The sequence below is a fragment of the Bubalus kerabau genome, chromosome 23 (genome assembly GCF_029407905.1).
Source record: "Bubalus kerabau isolate K-KA32 ecotype Philippines breed swamp buffalo chromosome 23, PCC_UOA_SB_1v2, whole genome shotgun sequence".
Classification (NCBI taxonomy): domain Eukaryota; kingdom Metazoa; phylum Chordata; class Mammalia; order Artiodactyla; family Bovidae; genus Bubalus; species Bubalus kerabau.
Genome location: NC_073646.1, coordinates 1,461,840 through 1,478,972, shown reverse-complemented (window position 1 = coordinate 1,478,972; position 17,133 = coordinate 1,461,840). Strand labels below are relative to the sequence as shown.

Sequence of the window (17,133 nt, the reverse complement as noted above, 5' to 3'; positions counted from 1 at the left end):
CTCCTAGAGAAATGTAAACATACTCTTATACAAAAACTAGCCTATGAATGTTCACAGCAGCATTACTCACAGTAACCAAAAGGTGGAAACAACTGAAACATCCATCAGCAAATCAACAGATAAACAAGATGTGGCGTATCCACACAACAGATTTTCATTCTTAAAAAGGAATAAGGTGCTGATGCCTACTACATTTATATGAAACATCCAGACTAGGCAAGTCCACAGAAAGTAATCAGTGGTTGCCAGGACCTGGGGGAGGGGAAACAGTGAGTGCCTGCTTACTGGGCACAACGTCTCTTTGGGATGATGAAAATGTTCTAACAGTGGTGACGGTTATACTACTTGGTAAAGCTATGAAAAACCCAGTGACTGTAGGGACTTCCCTGGTGGTCCAGTGACAAGGACTCTGCTCCAATGCAGAGGGCCTGGGTTCGATCCCTGGTCAGGTCCCACATGCTACAACTAAGATCCAGTGTGGCCAAATACAAATATTTTGTAAAACTCAAGAATTGTACACTTGAAATGGGTGAATTTTGTAACATGTAAAGTATGCCTTAATAAAGACATTGAAAACAGTAAGTGAAAAGGACCCGAGCTGGCAGAGGCCACGTGGGTTGGGGCTCCCTAGAAAGACTGCATGCAGAGGGGACAAGCACATCAGCACAGCAACTAGGCCCTGAGGACAGCTCAACTGGCACGTGTCCAGGAGGTGAGCAAGAGGGCACCAGCAACTCTTCCTAGCGGGTCACCGAGCCTGGGCCATTCTCCAGCAGTAGGTGGTCTTCACAGGGAGCGGACCTCTGCGTGGCAGGGGCACAACTGAGTGACCACCCCCACAAGCTGCAGATAACCTGCAGTGAGCCGTGTGGACTCTGCCATTTCACTTTGGTGGGGTACCTGGGGAGGCCTCCTAAGGAGGCCTGGTCACTCTTTTGGGTGCACAGCACCTGGTGACCGGGCCCTTTCTCACCTGCCTGCAGGGAGAGGCTCAGTACCCTCCTAGCTCTGGGGCACTCATGGGCAGAGGGGTGAGCAGGGCCATCCGGTTCACTCAATCCACAGAGCGGCCATAGCCTGGATGCTGGCCCATGGCAGACAGGGCCGCCAGCATGCCAAGACAAGGCACATCCTCCCACAACACAGTGTTCGCAGAAATGCCAGCCCGTGGGTGGAGTCTTGTTAGTCCTCAGCTGGCGGGGCTGGGGAGCCACAGCCAAGCCAAGCCTCTCCTGCAGAGGTCACTGCACCAACCTTGGAGCCCACCTCTGCCTGGCCTTGCCTTCTCCCTGCCCGAAAGTCACTCCTCACTGGTGGTGACATTTCTTTCTCGGAGTCTGAGGCTGCTTGGAAGGGATGGTGGGTGAGAAACTGTTATCCCACTTTGAAGAGAATTTTAAGTCAAAACCACCCTTTATACCTCAGGACCGGGGGCCCCCGCTCCCTGGTTCTCCATTACCCAGGACAGAGCGAGGCCACTGGGTCCTTACCAGCACAGCCTGTGCAGCAGGTGCGGCCATCCGAGCCCTGTCCGCAGAGTCCAGTCCTGGGAGAAAGACGCAGCAGCCTCCCAGGTGCCTCCTGTCCTGCGGACTTAGCAGTTTCCAGCGCCACTGTCCTCTCTGGCCTCTGACCTCCCAGCCCCAGGGCAGAAGGGCTCGGCAAGAATCCACAGGGTCTGGAGCCAGGGGGCCCAGACGAGGGAGGGATGGCGGAGGGGTGCCCTTCCCTGAGCCCAGCAGGCCCTGTGGGTGGAGAAGCTGGCCTCCACGTAGCTCATCCTTTCTGCAGGGATAACCTTTGAGGAGCCTGAGGCCAAGGACACAGCAGCCCAGAACAGCCCTCTGCTCACAAGTCCTGGGTCAGCCCCGCAAGGTGCCCAGGTGCTGGGTGGTCGAGGGTCACTCTGGGCCCCTCTGGTGAAGAGCCTGACGGTGTCCCCTGCAGTTCCGCCATCCACTGGCTGGGGCCAGGAATGGGGGACAGGCCCCCAGACCCAGCCTCTATCCAGAGAGGGGGAACAAAGAAATGGTCTGGAGCATCTCCCCCTCCCCACTGAGTAGGGCCTGGGGTCCACCCATGGGGTGAGTCACACAAGTGACTGACACAAGTCACAACAACTGGCCCGCTGGTTACTCAACCTCCAACCCCGGGCCCGGGCCTGCTGCCAAGAGAGGCCCCACTGAAGTGCCTCAGGTGGAAGGCGCTGGAGCATGCGCATGCCCAGCAAGAACCAGCAGGGGACATTGCAACCAGTGGGCCAGAGCAGGAGGAGGGACAGGACAGGGGGCCGTGGTATCTCTGTACTGGTCACTGTCACATGGAAGGGACAGCAGCTTGCAGAGACAGCCCTGGTGTGTCAGGCTGACTTCACAGGGATGGGCAGACTCGGTGTTCCTCCCAAGGTGATGCCTGAGGTCACAGTGGCATTTGCGTGTTCCCACCAAGAGCACAGGAGCTGAAGCCCAGGATCATCAGACGAACCCCACATAGGGACAGGCTACCAAGAAGTGACTGGCAGGATCTTAAGGACCCCAGTGCCAGGACAGGCAGAGCGGGGCGGGGGACACTTGGGGGCAAAGGGAGAGGGGGAAGCAGCTGCCCCACCCCTCTCAAGTCTCCCTTTGCCTCACAGTGCCCTGGGTACGTAGGTCAGGCCTTGGCCCCACAAGATAGGAGGCACAATGGGCCTTTCAGGGCACAGTTAGGGGCAACTGATGATCAGAGTATGAGTTCAACGAAGCGGCCACAGCAAGCCGGGAGCCACGGGGATCTGGTGAAGGGCGCGAAGTGGCGTGCCGGCTGTCTCCTGGTGAGAAGTCACAGCGGGAGCACACCGTGGGCCTCAGGCCACCTGCTTCAGCAGCTGGCCGTCCCTCTCTGAGCCCACCTCTGCAGCAGAAGAGCACCGGGCCCTCCTCTGTGGGCGGCCGTGAAGACCTGTGAGGGAGGTAGTGGCCCCAGATGAAAGGGGAATTGTCCATTTCTCAGGGCAGCCTGAGTTGTATGTAGCACAAAGCCCTATCAGGTCAGCGTGGTAGGAGCGGTCAGAGCCCTGGACTGGGGTGGGGGCCACTGATCAAAGCCATACAGGTCCAGAGACCAGACAGGATGGGAGCAGCCGGGACATGTAGGTGGCGTGTCTCAGTGGCTGCCAGTGGCCAGTGTTCCCTCTGCTGGCTCTGGGGCCAGGCCTGGCCCTTGGGAGATGGGCAGGCAGTCCTGTACCCAGAACGAGTGACAGCTGCCTGACAAGGCCAGGAACGTGGCTACCGCTGCCCAGCAGGCTGAGCGGAGCAGAGGAGAATTCAGCAGGTGAGGCAGGCCCCGGGTACTGTTTCTGAAGGCGGAGACCCTTCTCAGCAGAACGTGGGGCATAGTCCTGTCCGCCAGGCCCCAAGTGGGTCCTCTGCTGACCCTGGTGGAGAGGCTGGAAGTTGCCAAGTGGCCTCTTCAGGCTTCTACCCTTTCCCCCACAGCCCGGACAGCAGGCTCAGGGCAGCACCCGCGGGCCCTGGAGGCTGCAGGACAGAAGAGTTCGTCAGGAAATACTCCTTCTGTGTGTGGAGTCCCAGGTCTCAGGCAACAACACGCTTATCAGAGCTTACCCGCTCACCCAGAGGTCTGCATCCCAGGCCCATGTCCTGCTCTGGGAGCCCCTCACGCCAGGGCAAGGCCCAAACTAGAAAGCAAGTGGCCCTGGGTCCGTTCATCCATGCCAGGACATCTTCAAGGGGCTACACACCCAGCCCCCAGATCTGCAGAGGCCTGCGGAGTGCCCACTGCCCCCCAGCTTGGTCATCATCTCAGGACAGACAGTGGGGGCCCCTGCCCCAGGAGAAGGGGCACCTCCCCAGACCCCGTTGCTCAAGTGCTGATGAAGACACAGTGGTGCACTCCAAGCACATTGGAGGCTTTATTGTCCTGGCAGAAAAGACAGAGCCAGGACCCACCCTCCTGACCCTGGGCTGTGGGGATGCGCCCAGGCCTGCCCACTGTAGCCCCCAGCGGGGGAGCGTAGGTGTCAGGTGGGCAGTCCTGAGTGCCTGGGTGGATGGGGGCACAGCCCCACCGCCTGCTGCACGCACATCTCCACCTTCACGATGACACGCTGTCCATGACGCCACCGCCTCTTGAGGTCCCCCGTCCCCGGAACTCTGGGCTCACACCCACACCCAGGTCCTGCCTGTGGCTGCCAGGCAGGTACAGACCAGCACTGGGACCCCTGCCTGGGGGCTTCCTGCCCCTGCCACAGGCCAGTGACAGGATGGAAGATACAGCCAACAAGCCTGATCCTGCAGGGAGTAGGGTGGGAACGGGCAGCCAGGTAGGCGGGTCCCTGCTGCCAGCAGGGGCACCCCCTGTGGCCTGGCTTCACTGAGAGACATCCAGAGGTCCGTGGGCAGCTCCTGCTGCAGAACAGTCTCCCCAGAAGCGTCAACAGGAAGCCCTGTGTGACTCGGTGCCAGAGGCGCTGCTGCCCAGCTTCCTGGAACTGCTGGACCGGGCTGGGGGTTGGCAGCGGCTTGGATCCCCCAGACTGGCTGGCTTCTTCCCCACTGAGACAAGCTGGAAGGCACTGGGGACCCCAGGGGGCAGACCCCAGGGAAGGAGATGCTTGGGGGACAGAGTCTCGAGGTTACTTGAGTGCACCCTGGGAAGGGCCCCCCTACCCATGACAGGGCGGGGCGCAGGGGAGCAGCCAGGAAGATCTGCCGGCCCATCCCACTGGGAACGGGCAAAGCGGGCAGAGGCAAGGCTCTGCACACCCATCCGGGTCTGGGGCAGGTCCAGGGGCCGGTGGGACAAGGTGAACCGTGCCGTCACAACAGGTCAGCAGGGGGCCCCAAGGCAGAGCTGATGGTGCTGAAGCTGGGCACTGGCTTGGCTGACTGTGCGCGGTCCCCTCCTCACCACCCCCAGGACCGGAGTCGGGTGGAGATGCGACGGGTGGGGCCTGCAGAGGCCCCGACAACCAGGGGCAGCAAGAGGTGTATGCCGCCCTGACACCTGGCAGATGGCGGTGCGAGGCGGGCCGGGGGCCAGGCCCTCAGTCCTGCTTGTCCCCTCTCTGCCTCCAGGGGTAGATGAGCTCCCCGAAGAACAGCTTGCGGCACAGGGAACCCCAGGAGTGCTTGGGGTGGCAGCCACAGCTGGGGAGGCGGTAGGTGCGCACCACGTGGCTGAAGGGCAGGGGGTTTATCTGGAAGCACAAGGGCAGCGATCAGCCGGGACATGGCCCCAACCCCCGGGACTCCCTCTCCAGGCCTCGCAGGCTGTCCTGGGGGTCCCTGGGCTGAACAACTGCAGGGCAGGGCTGGCTCTGAGCCAGACACACTCTTGCTGGGGCACACGGGTCAGGCAGGCCCGGGCCTCAGTCAGCAGTGCTCTGCTCTGGCCCGGCTGCGGGGGCCGAGCCCCCGCTCCAGGACTCGGTCCTTGAAAACCACCTCGCTCCAGGCCTCCCCAGAAAACCACACAGGCTCCTTAGCCTCTGAACTCTCCTCTCAGGCCAGCCTGGCTGCTTTTGCGCCTCAGGCAACTGGCCCACAGCCCCAGCAGGACAGGCCCCAACCCAACAGGGCCGGCCTGTGCCAAGTCTCTGCTATCCTGCCTGGAGACAGAGCCCCGGCCCAGGGCAGGACACAGGGACGCAGGGCCCAGCAGGTGGAGCCTGGGTGCCCCAGGGTGTCTGGCACACCACAGGGATTCAACGCTGGGGGAGGGCCCAGGCAGAGGGGGCGTCACGGTGCCCAAAGGCCTTGGGAGCGGGGGAGTCTCCCCGGGGCCCCTGAGGCCCCCCACCAGGGGGGCAGAGAACATGCCCCAGAACAGGGGGCCTCACGGTGGGCAGGGCACCTGTCCCCGGGCAGCAACGCGAGGGCCGCAGGGAGGCCTTACCTGCATCAGGAGGCGCAGGGGCCGGCCGGCCTCATGCTCCAGGACCCGGAACTTCACGCCGGCTGTGAGGAGAGTGAGGCCCGGTGAGGGGGGGCGGCCCCCGCAGTGCGCCCCTTGGAGGGCTGCCCGCTGTGGGCAGCAGCTGCCCCTCACCAGAGCTCCAGCAGAACCGCACTGAGACCAAAGCCCAGGGTCTGCAGGCAGGGAAGAGCCAGCAGGCTGTGCTGCTCTGTGAGCAGGGCAGGGGTTTCCTAGAGTGGACATGGCACCCACTGGGGGGTGGGCACCCTGCTCATCACAGTGCCTTCCAGCACAGCTGACTCGGAGACCCACCACACTCTAGCCTGCAGTGTAGGCTCCCATGCCTGGGGATCCCCAAGGTGGAAGGTTCTTAAAAGGAGAAATAGGAGCTAATTATCAATTGATGAAGAGGCCCCAAGGCAACGCAGTGGAGAGAAGAGGCGGCATCTGCAGTCTTTCCTGTGAAGTTAAAAGGACTGCGCAGGCCTGAGCACGGGCGGGCCAGGGAGGTGCCAGGTCCGGGGGCTGAGGTGTGGTGGGGGCGGGGGGAGCCTGGGCCACCTGGGGGTCAGCGGAGGAAGCTCTTGGAAAGAGGGTTTGAGGACATCCGGTGGGCAGACTCAAGGCCCAAAGCCCACAAACATGCACATTCATGTCTCCTGACTCCAAACTGGCTGCGAGCAGCCGCCACGAGCTCTGGGGTGGGCCAAGCTGCTGGCTGCAAACCAGCCCAGGGCCTCCTGGGCACACTGGTCACCCGGGGGCCACGCCAGGAACCCCCAGGTTCCCCGACTGTTCAAAGACCCTGCACTGGGTAGGCTGGACCACAACTCTGACCAGTTGGGTCGGGCCTCCCCGTGCCTGCAGTGGGGACGGTGTCCCGTCAGGGGCATCTGGCCAACCTGCAGCTGGTGTCAGCATGCAGACAGGGGCCTCTGCCTGCAGGGGGGCCAGCGGGGGTGGCTGGGCTGGCCAGCATGGCCCCAGCGGGCAGCAGTCTTCTGGGGGGCCAGCCCCCAGTGGAGGGACGCCAGCAGGCACATAGCCTCACAGCCACAGGGGACACGTCTCTCTTCTGAGCCACACACAGGCACTGCCCATGCTACACTGCAGGCACGCTTCCGAGCAAACTGCACACTCATTCCAGGAAAGGCTCAGGAGGCAAGAGGGCTGCGCGTGCAGCCTCTGAACCTGAAGGTGGGCTTCCCTTGCAGCTCATGCCCCAGAACCAGGGCCCTGTGCTCCCTGCCCGCCTGCCACACAAACCGCGGCTTCCAGGGCCCCAGGCATGCTCCCCGGCCAGCGCGCAGACCTACCCGCAAGCCTGTAGGGCCGGCACAGCCGGAGGCCGAGCGAGTACAGCGGCAGCGAGTTGATGAGGTCCACGAGCAGATGGACCAGGCCCTGCACGGTGACCACCAGGAGCCGGAGCTGCAGCACAGACGGTGCTCAGGGCCTTGGGCCTGGGACCGTGGCCAGAGCCACGCTGCACACGCCTAAGCCGAGCGGCCTGACAGGTCCCCGGGGCGGGCAGGGGCCCAGCCCTGAACCTGAGGCCTGAGCACAGGAGTCAGGAAACCCCCTCCCACTCGGTCAGAAGACGGGGCACTCCAACACAGGGACACACGCCACTGGCCCCTCAGCCTGGCCACCCGGGTACCACACCCCTCTGCTGGCCACACTCTGCCCCCTAGCACTATAGAGAGCCCTGCCCTCCATGCATCCAGCAGCGCATGCCGGGGCAGTAGGGGGTGGTACCCCCCAGGGTGGACCCCTGTCCGCTCCAGGGCCCAGTACACAGAGTCCAGAACAGCCACCCTCTGTTGTGGCCGGCACGGGTGGGTGGTCTGCCCACAGCTGCCCGCTGGCAGGCAGAGCCGGCAGTCACCACTCTGCGCACGTGGCGTTCGGCTCACCAGGGTGAACACCAGGTAGTACAGGGCCGTGGTGGGAAGCAGGAAAATCAGGATGGTGAAGAGCAAGGTCCCGATGAACAGCTACGAGGAGAAAGGATGCCAGCATCAGCGGCAGCAAGAGCCCCATGCTGGGGGCGCCCCTGCCTGCACTGACCATAGCCCCTCCGCCAGTCCAGAGGTGGAGCGCCCACCGCTGCCTGACGCCACTTGGGACAGCCCTCCCCAGTCCTGGGAGGGACGCCTGCCCTCCAGACCTGGTGACACAAGGGCAGAGAGTGGGTAGAGACAGGACCAGCTGAGAGGTGTGCAGCCCATACACTAGACAGGAGGAGGTGAAAATCAGGCAGGAAGAGAACACCCTGAAGGGCAGCACTCAGGGTCCCCGTGGCAGGTGTGGACAAGCTAACAGGACGAGCCAGGCCCCATGCGCGCTCACCTCCAGCGCCTGCTGCCCTGCAGCCTCCTGGAGCAGGATCTGTCCCCACCTGCGGCGAGTTCTGCCCCGTCATGGCCCCGTGTACACCCTGCCCCTTGCAGCTCCCTGAACCCCTGGGGCCTGCGGAGCAGGAGCGAGGCTGCCCCTTGTGATGCCCGGGCCACTGCATGGGCCGGCGCAGGCCGAAGGCCGGCTGGACGGAGCTGGTACCTGGTCCAGGTCGTAGGAGCAGGAGTCCACGCGCTGGCGCAGGACGTTCCACTTCTTCCCTCGGAACAGGCGCCACAGCGAGGACAGGCCGTGGATCTTCAGGCAGTAGAGCCTACAGACCACTCCTGTCAGGGTGGGGGCCGCCCCACACCTGCCCGGCTCGGGAGCCTGTCTGCGCCCAGGGCCCAGGGCTGCACGCACCAGCCCGCTGGGGGGGGCGGGGGGGAGGGGGCGGAGGTGGGCGGTACACCCACCTGGCGCCGTAGACGTAGAAGCAGTAGATGTGGAAAGTGAGAAGGGAAATGATGTCCGACAGGATGGACAGGGTGACCGTCAGGCCCAGGCAGGCCGAGAGACCCAAGTGCCACAGGATGTGCTCGATGAAGGGGGACATGAGGTGGATGTAGCCTGGCGGGACGGGGTCAGCCTTGAGGGGTGCCCGGGGTCCTGCAGCCCCTGGTCCTCCCTAAGGTCGGCTGCCTGAGGTGTGGCCCAGCTCCACACACAGGGTTCTGGGCCGACAGGAAGCAGAGGCCAAGGGGCCCCATTCCCCCTCGGCTGGGCCTCTGTCCCCGGGGCACGCACTGCGGGGCTGGCGGGCACTCACTGATCCACAGGTGGATGTGGTACAGGAAGAAGCGGCCCAGCACCTGGTCCAGCGCCCGGTTCATCTTGAGCCCGGCGGGCGCACCCATCAACCACTGCAGCAGATGCTGGAGCTCCTCGGCCACACGCTGCGAGGATGGGGGTGTCACCCGGTGACCCACCTAGGGACCCTACATGAGCCTGGGGGTTCAAGCTCATCAGGGACCCACGAGCTGGGCAGGGATGGGGTAGCTGGAGGGTCCCACGGAGCGAAGAGTGACGAGGGGTAAGGGTCTGGCACGGGGCCTCACAAGGAGCGAGTAAGCCGACCCCCATCCTGGCCACCCCAGGAGGAACACGGTGCCAGCACGGCAGGCGGGCCCTCAGGCCTGGGCCTCGGCACCCATGGGGGGCCACAGGTGCCCTGTCCCTGCCTCGTCTGCCAGCCCCTCCTGCCTGCACACAGGCCTCTCCCAGCCCTGGGTGATGGCCTCTGCCGCGTCTGGGGCAGTGAGAAGGGAACAGAATGTTCTTTATAAATAGAGCTTATTTAATATTTAAAGGGTAAGAGCTTGGCAGCAGGAAGAGGCTTTCATTTTTAAATTAAATATTTATATTTCTGAGCAATTCTGCAGAAAAGAGACCTAGGATAAAACTGGCCAAAAGGCAGAGCGAGGATGAAACGGGTGGAGTGGCCGAGCCCCCTCCCAGCCCCCAGGTCCCCCCTCCTCCCTCCTGGGCCAGCCTCCCTTAGAAGCTACGGGACTTGGCCTGCGGGCTCCTGCCCTGTGGGGTCCTGGCCACCAGCAGGCCCAGTGCTCACCTGTGACTGGAGACTAATGATAACAGGAGTGGCTGAGCCCACAAGGATGCTACAGCCAGATCTCAGAGGCTTGACCACGCCCAGGGCCGAGAGGGCCCCAGAGGCCTGGGAGGGGTGCTGAGGGGCTGCCCTGGGCAAAAAGACAAGCTCCCAATACAAGTGCAGAGACGGCAGAGAGGAGGAGAACTCAGAGCCTGTGTGGACGGACAGCAGGCAGGCGGCCATGGTTGGGAGAGGAAGCCGGGGCTTCTGGCCCTCAGTGCAGGAGCCAGAGAACTGGCGGGGGGGCGGCAGACGGGAGGCTGAGTGCGCCACAGAGAGCGGCCTGGAGGCACGGGGTCTCCGTGACGCCGACCTGCTGACCGTGCACAGGCCCGGGCTGACGGCCAGGAGAGCAGAAACGACCGCGCACAGCAGGGCCACGGGGTGCTAGGACCTGGGCCTGGCAGGCAGGTGGTGCCCCTGCAAAGCCTGCACAGGGGCTCCTGATGGCCACCGTCAGGACGGGAAGGCCAAGGCCAGCAGCTGCAAGGTGGCCCAGCTGCAGGGCCCACATCTATGCAGCTCCACGGGTCCCGAAGGACACAATGGCTGTGAGGGGACCGGGTGGGCCTGCTGCGAGCTGCTCCCAGGAAGGGCTCGCCCCACCCCCAGGAAGCAGGTGCTGGAGAGCAGCCGGGGCCCTCCCACCAACTCACGTCAGCCACAGGGACGAGCGCCTCGGCCAACTGAGCAAAGCGGTCCTTCCTGTGCAGCCAGGACAGCAGCAGGAGGCCCAGGGCCATGTCAAGCAGCACGGAGACCAGCGTGTTGGCCTTCCTGGAAGCAGGTTCAGCGGGCGTGAGTGTGCAGGCAGCTGCGGGGGTCAGTGGGGGGCGGGGGGCCCGCAGCGCCCGCACCTCATCAGCTGGGCAGGGCCCTCGGCCCTGCGGGCACTGACGACGAGCGTGAGCTGGTCCAGCCGATGCCTGAGCTGCTCGCAGGTGGATAGCTTGCTCCAGATGAAGGACAGTGGCCACGGCCGGAACACCCTGCGGGGGACGGAGGCAATGGGCCTTCGGGACCTCGGGTTTCCCTGCATTGGGGCTGCCACAGCCACAGCCACTACCCCTCAACGTGCAAAGGGAAAAGGCCCTGGTGGCCCCAAACACCCGTGGCCACACTGCTGAACTCCGTGGGCTGTGGACACAGGGGAGGCCCTGTGGGCAGCCCAGTGGGGGTCACAGTCGCTCCTATCAACTGGGAACACGAGGTGCTAACTCCAGGCACTGAAGCTGAGCACCTGCTGGACAGACGACCGTGTCCAGGGTCAAGCCCAACAAGACTGACCCCTCACGCAGCAAAGGAAGCACCAGACGCTTCACAGACCTGCAGACATTGAGGGGATGTGTTCTCAAGCAAATGTGAACAAAGTGTCCAATGGCAACTCACGCCTGACTCCAAGGCAACCCAGAGCCCTGCTGTTGGCCAGAGGGGCCGACGGGGCACCTGCCAAGTGCAGGACCGCCAAAGGAGCACGCTCAGGGCCCCGGGGGGGAAGGGGGCCTTGACCCTGGAGGTTTAGACTTTGACCCAACTCCCAGACAGAAATGCGGTCAGCACACCCACGTTCCACCCAGTGGAAGGCAGGCGATGGGCAGGGTCTCCCCAAGGCCCAGGCCAGCCCCCCAGGACTTCACTCCTGCAGCCACAGCCACGCCTCACACTGATGTCTTGGGGCTCCTGATGGCCACCAAGGACTAGCACCTGCCTCTGGGTCTTCGGGACCGGGGGCACGCGAGCAGCTCACAGCTGTTCTTGCGTTCTTTGAAAGCCAACAAAAGCAAAGGAACTTCTCTTCTCAAAAGTGCCCCCAGGCAAGCCCAGACACTGTCACATGACTCATTTCAAGGTCAAGACACTAGCACCCCTATAACCTAAGGTGCTGCCCATACACAGCTGCTGGTCTCTCTGTGGGGACAGGGCCACATGCCCCCAGAGCCCCTGGGGAGTAGGCGAGGCCCGTCCCCAGACCTGAGGCCAAACCCCTCGATCTGGGGTACAGCACGGCTGTTCCGCACCCAGCGGTGCCTCTGGGGGGCTTCTCACAGGGAGAGGGCCCACAGCCAGGAGTGCTCTGGTGAACCCCGAGACCAGCCCCCAGGAGACAGTGAGGGGCTACTGCCCACAGCCTCCCGGTGCGGCCACTCCTGCAGCGCCAGGGAACGGGGTGGGCAAGTGCCGGGAGACCAACAGGGGACCCTGTGCGGAACAGCCCAGGTCTCCCCAGCACCTAAGTTCCCTGTTGGGGCCTGAGCTGAGAGTCACCGTGTCCCCTCCCCAGTGGGTCCCACACAACCACCGAGGCTGCTGGGAAGCCTGGCTTCACCCAGAGCAAGAGGCACCAAGAGAGCAGCCCCCAGTGGGGACGGGACGTGGGACGAGAGCGGGGTGCAGGGGCAGTGTGGGCCTCAGAAGGGCCCGTCTGGCCTCTGTGGGCCCGACCTACCCGCCCTGCCCCGGGGACACCTACCGACAGGCACTGGCAGCGGAGACCAGTGACAGCAGACAGGCCAGCAGCAGGCAGACAGGCCCTGCCGCGCGCTTGGCCAGCTCCACGAGGATGCTGGCCTCCACACCCTCCGACTGCCAGTGCGTCAGCTGCACGGGGCCCTCATCGAACCGGTCACTTTGGAAGAGCACCTCACTCCGCGCCACTGTGTCAAAGACGGCAGCCAGGCCGCCCGCGCTGGCTGTGGCATCCCCAGCCTGGCACTCGGGCAGGGCCGCGGGCGGGTGCAGCCGTGATAGCAGCACCTTGCGCTGGTCGTAGAAGATGAGCATGACCTGGTCCTCGCAGGCAGGGGCAAGGGGCGCAGGCCCCTGCCGGCGGGTGGCCTTGCAGCTCCAGGACTTGCTGCCCCTCTCCCGACACAACTGCAGCCAGGGCTCGTGGGAGAAGAGGGCGCCCAGGCCCTCAAGGAAGTGGCCCAGGCTCTCCTCCGGCTCCTGCCGGCGGTGGCACCAGGTGCCCAGCACGGCCACGCCCACCTGGCTGGCCTGCTGCACCTGGGCCAGGAGCTCCTTGACCTGGACGGGGATGAAGGGAAAGTGCACCACAGCCAGAACCACAGCACTGCTCTGCTCCGGAACCCACCGTCCCACCAGGAGGCCGCTGTCTGCCGAGGCGCAGCACGTGGGGAAGAAGGCCTTGAGCACCATGCTGGGGCCGCTGGAAAAGAGGAGGGCTCAGCTCAGAGCCACCACCGCCCTGTGAGGGCCCAGGGTGGCTGCCAGTGCTGGGGAGACAGGCTCTGGCCACAGCTTGTGGCTCAGACAACCCTGACAGACACATCCACGTGTCTACTGGGCCCACAGATGGGGGCGACCCGGCTTCGGGTCTAGTCGCAAGGCTGGCGGGGGAGCCCCCAGCTACCCATCTCCGCCCTGGGCTGCAGTGTGCGCAGGCCCAGGCCACGCCCACCCCCACCCAGAGGCAGGGCCAGGCTTCCCTGCTCCAGACACAGCACCTGAAACTCAGCGCCACTTACAGCCTGCTCGGGGCTGAGCACAGGGCTAAATTTTTGTTTTTAAAGAACTGATTACGGTTTTTGACTGCAACACAAGGGAAAATCTACAATCTCATTAACAATTAAAGTAATTTAAACATCTCAAAGCTTGACTTACTTACTAAGCTAGCAAGAACAAAGATGCACATCTAAACAAATCACTGCTGAGCTGAGGAAAGTCAGGCGCGTGCCCACTGCCGGCAGCTGTGAGCCTTGGTGTGGGGGCCCCAGAAGATGCCTCAGCACGTGCCTGGTGCCCGAGTGAGCCCCTGGGGAGCCTCAGTGCTCAGGCTGGGATCCACCGGCATCCACCCTGCCCCAGCCTACCCCTGCGTGGGGCCCACCCCTCCCTGGGCCCCCACCCTCTTGTCACAGCTGAGCACCTCCCTCAGGACCTCCCCCCCACAGGCTACAGAGGTGGGGGTGGTGCTCCCCAGCCTTCACATGATCCTGGACAGCAACAACCTCCCCAGGAGGCTGCGGTTTCTGAGTCCTGCGGGGCTGCGAGCCTCACCCTGCACAAGAGTCAGCCTGCTGCGGAGCCAACTCTCAGCAGCTCTCCACGTCCCACCCTGGCGGGCCTGGCGGGCAGGAGCTTCGCCTTGGTGAGGGCTCACTGGGGCTCTGGCCCCCTCCCAGACACGAACGACCCCACTGTCAGCACAAAGCGCACAGCAGCGCCCTGCCACACCCGAAGGAGGGACACAGGCCTCTCACTGAGCCTGGCCCTCCAGGCCCCCGGGCTCACCAGGCCCTTGGGGACAGGGGGACAGCGAGGCTGAGGAGGCGTGACTTTGAGGGAGCCCTTTCCTGAGGGTCGGGAGCTCTGGAGGGGGCCTCACACGCCCAGGACTTAACAGGCAACTGGGGCAGCTACTTTCCTCCCCTCCAGGGAGCCCAGAGCGGGCTGGAGGGAGAGGCCTCTTCCCGCTGTGGGTTCTGACTGAAAGGGTCCCCCTGAGTCCAGAGCAGCCAGACTCCCAAATGCCCCTCCCTGCAGAGATCAGAGACAGCAGGCAACATGGCGTCTGCAGGGAGACCTGGAGCCCAAAGGCAGCCCCGGGCCAAGTCCCTGTGGCCACTGGCAGGGGCATCAAGGACTGCCCTGTCTCCTGACACCTGTCAAGGGCATCACAAAAGGGACAGAGGCATTCTGTGTGTGAGTCCCGCCAATGCATGTTGACCACCAACGGGGAGCAGCCAGCACGGCACAAGCCTCTCAGCACCAGCCAGTTGCAACCACCAGGTCAGCCAAATGACAGGATCATGGTCCCCTGCTTGGGGACTCCTCTCACAGGAGCTAAGAAAACCGCCCATAGCTACTGTCAGAAGACAAACACACTTGGCCTAACAGTGAGCAGATGCTCTGGGCAAAGCTGGTTACACGGTGGTTTCACTTGCAGAAAATTCATCGAGCTGTACACATACGATCTGTGCACTTTGTGTGTTTTATGCTTCATCTACAAAGTTTACCTATTAAAAGAAAGAAAGAAAGGAGAAGAAGAGCTCCTCATGTCTGGGGAAGGCAGCAGAGGGCAGAGGGTGGTGTTCCCATCTGTGGGGCAGTGAGAGAGAATTCTTAAATCGAGGGGCAAGTTTCCATCCCCACCCCCACCTCAGCCTCTGGGAGTGACCAACACAAAGAAGTCTGCTCAGATCAGACAGCCAGAAAAAGATGAAAGAGCAGGCAATCGATAGCAGAGGTGCAGATGGGAGAAAGCGGGGCAGTTACTCGGCACCGTGTGCATCTTAAAAGACTGCGATAAAGACAAGGGCACAAGCCCAGGAAAGCTGCCTGCTACCCAGGACACCAGGTGCCCTGTGACCCAGCCCACCATCCCAGGTCAGGCAACAGTCTGTGGGACACCCCTCTCCACACGACCTGAACTTAACCATCTACCTTGTGAAGCCGGCAGTCTGTCGCCCTCCGCCAGAACTGATTCAGGGCAAACACCCAGTTATGACTGGCCAGGGACCCCTCACTGCCTAAAACCATCCTCTGGGGAGTCTCCTGATCACTGCCCTTGGTAGCTCACAAGAATTCCTTGTACTCCTTATGTCTGCGTTTAAAAACAACAAGGATTGTGTTTAAAGAGGGCTTTCCCCCTCTCTTTTCAGAAGAAAGGACACGAATCCAGGGCTCTGGGTTTTGGCCTGTACCGCAGTCAGAGACGACGGTAAAGCGCTGATGGCCAGTCCCCTTGACCCTGAATGCCCTTCCACCGGGTCCACAGCGGGACCGGGTGGGGCGGGCCAGAGGGCACCAGCCGGCCGCCCCTCACCCCACAGGGCCGGGCTCCAGACGCCCCGCCAGAGCTCCCCCGTGGCCCGCCGCGAACCTGGGGTCGCCGCCCCGGCCGGCCTCCGGTGGCGCCCCCACTTTACGGCTGAGAAAGCAGGGGCTCCGAGAGGTAAGAGGCCCGCGTCGGCTCCGGAGACCCCCGGGCTCCCCGGCCGCCTCGGAGGGGCCTGGGCGCACAGCCCGGCGGGGCGGGCCCCCAAGGTCGCGCCGCAAGGCCGCCGGCCTCCCCCGCGGTGCTCACCGGGGCCGCGCACTGGGCCGGCGGGGTCCGGCTGGGGTCGGGGACCGCGTCGGGCGGCCCCAGGCGGGCGGCGGCGGTCCAGGCCCCCAGCCCCGCCGCGGCCGCGCCGCGGGACACGCGCCCCATTTCCGCCCGCTCCTGGCGTTGCCGCGCGACGGTCCGCCGCACAGGCGCCCGGGCTGCCCGCTGGCCCCCGCCGGAGCGTTCCGCGCACGCAACGTTCCGGTCCCGGAGCCAGCGGCCCGCCCGCGCAGTGCCCCGGTCCCTCTGGCGGCCTTATCTCCCCACGCGCTGCGCACAACAGCCTTCTCCCCGTCGCAGCGCTTCTGTCCTCCCCAGTCTACCTACAGTGTCCCCCAAACCATTGCCTTCCAGTCCCCCACCACGGCGTCCAGACCTCCCCTGTCCCTGGTTTCCTCGTCTGAGGGCTCCAGACCCAACCTTGCCCCATCACCGCGGGGTTAAAGGACCCCCAGGCCCCGGAGGGGGTGGGGCGCCAGGGGTCCCAGAAGAAACTGCCTCTTCAGCTCCGGGCTGGCCCCCTAGCACTCTGCTCCCTGCAGAGGCCAAGCGACCCCTGAAGTTGCCTGGCCAGTCCAGAGGGTGAAGCCATCTGGGATGGGGGTTGGGGGGCGCCTCTGGCCCCCTCTTCTCCAGGGAACAAGACCCCTAACTCAGCAGCAGCCATCAGCATTGACGCAGCACCTGTTCCCCGCACTTCGTTACTCTGACCCACTTAATCCAGGGCCATGCTCTCAGGAGCAAGGACACACGGACGGACCCTGAGACCACCCGCTCACCACGCCCAGGGCCAGACTAGGCGTGGCCCACCCCGGGAGCCCCTGATGGAGCTGGGAGCCTGGCTGGGCCCAGACTCTCAGGAACCCCACTCCTCGGCACCCCCAGCCTGGTTTTTCTGTCTGTGCTCACAGGAAGGCTCTCCTGCTCTTGACTACTGCCCGGGACTCTCTCCCTGCCCATGAGCCTGAGCTGTTTGGTCCAGCTCCAGGAGGTCAGACAGTCTCACGTGGGCCCGGAGCATGGAGGGTGGTAACCCAGCCGTGTGTCACCCCAGGGCGCCTCCAGGTGGCCCTTCCTCTGCTCCCCTCCTTACCTCAGCTGGGCCCAGAGAAGCTGCAGGAGTCTCGGC

At 63.9% G+C, this 17,133-nt stretch overlaps 1 protein-coding gene across 3 annotated transcripts; it reads right to left on the bottom strand.

Annotated features, from left to right (window-relative positions):
* Positions 1-3,892: 3,892 nt before the first annotated feature.
* Positions 3,893-16,106, bottom strand: PIGQ (phosphatidylinositol glycan anchor biosynthesis class Q). 3 transcript variants are annotated; one of them, XM_055561355.1, is made up of 12 exons: positions 15,984-16,023; positions 14,914-14,995; positions 12,405-13,103; positions 10,792-10,923; positions 10,591-10,711; positions 9,092-9,218; positions 8,739-8,892; positions 8,485-8,596; positions 7,839-7,919; positions 7,239-7,353; positions 5,902-5,963; positions 3,893-5,203 (listed from the first exon to the last, which is right to left on the bottom strand). In XM_055561355.1, exons 2-12 carry the CDS (start codon positions 14,952-14,954, stop codon positions 5,051-5,053), a joined length of 1,797 nt encoding a protein of 598 aa, XP_055417330.1. In that variant the 5' UTR covers positions 14,955-14,995; positions 15,984-16,023; the 3' UTR covers positions 3,893-5,050. The 3 variants fall into 3 exon arrangements, with proteins under 3 accessions (XP_055417330.1, XP_055417331.1, XP_055417332.1); XM_055561356.1 differs by lacking the exon at positions 14,914-14,995 and having other exon boundaries at positions 15,984-16,106; XM_055561357.1 differs by lacking the exon at positions 14,914-14,995 and having other exon boundaries at positions 15,780-16,096.
* Positions 16,107-17,133: the final 1,027 nt, after the last annotated feature.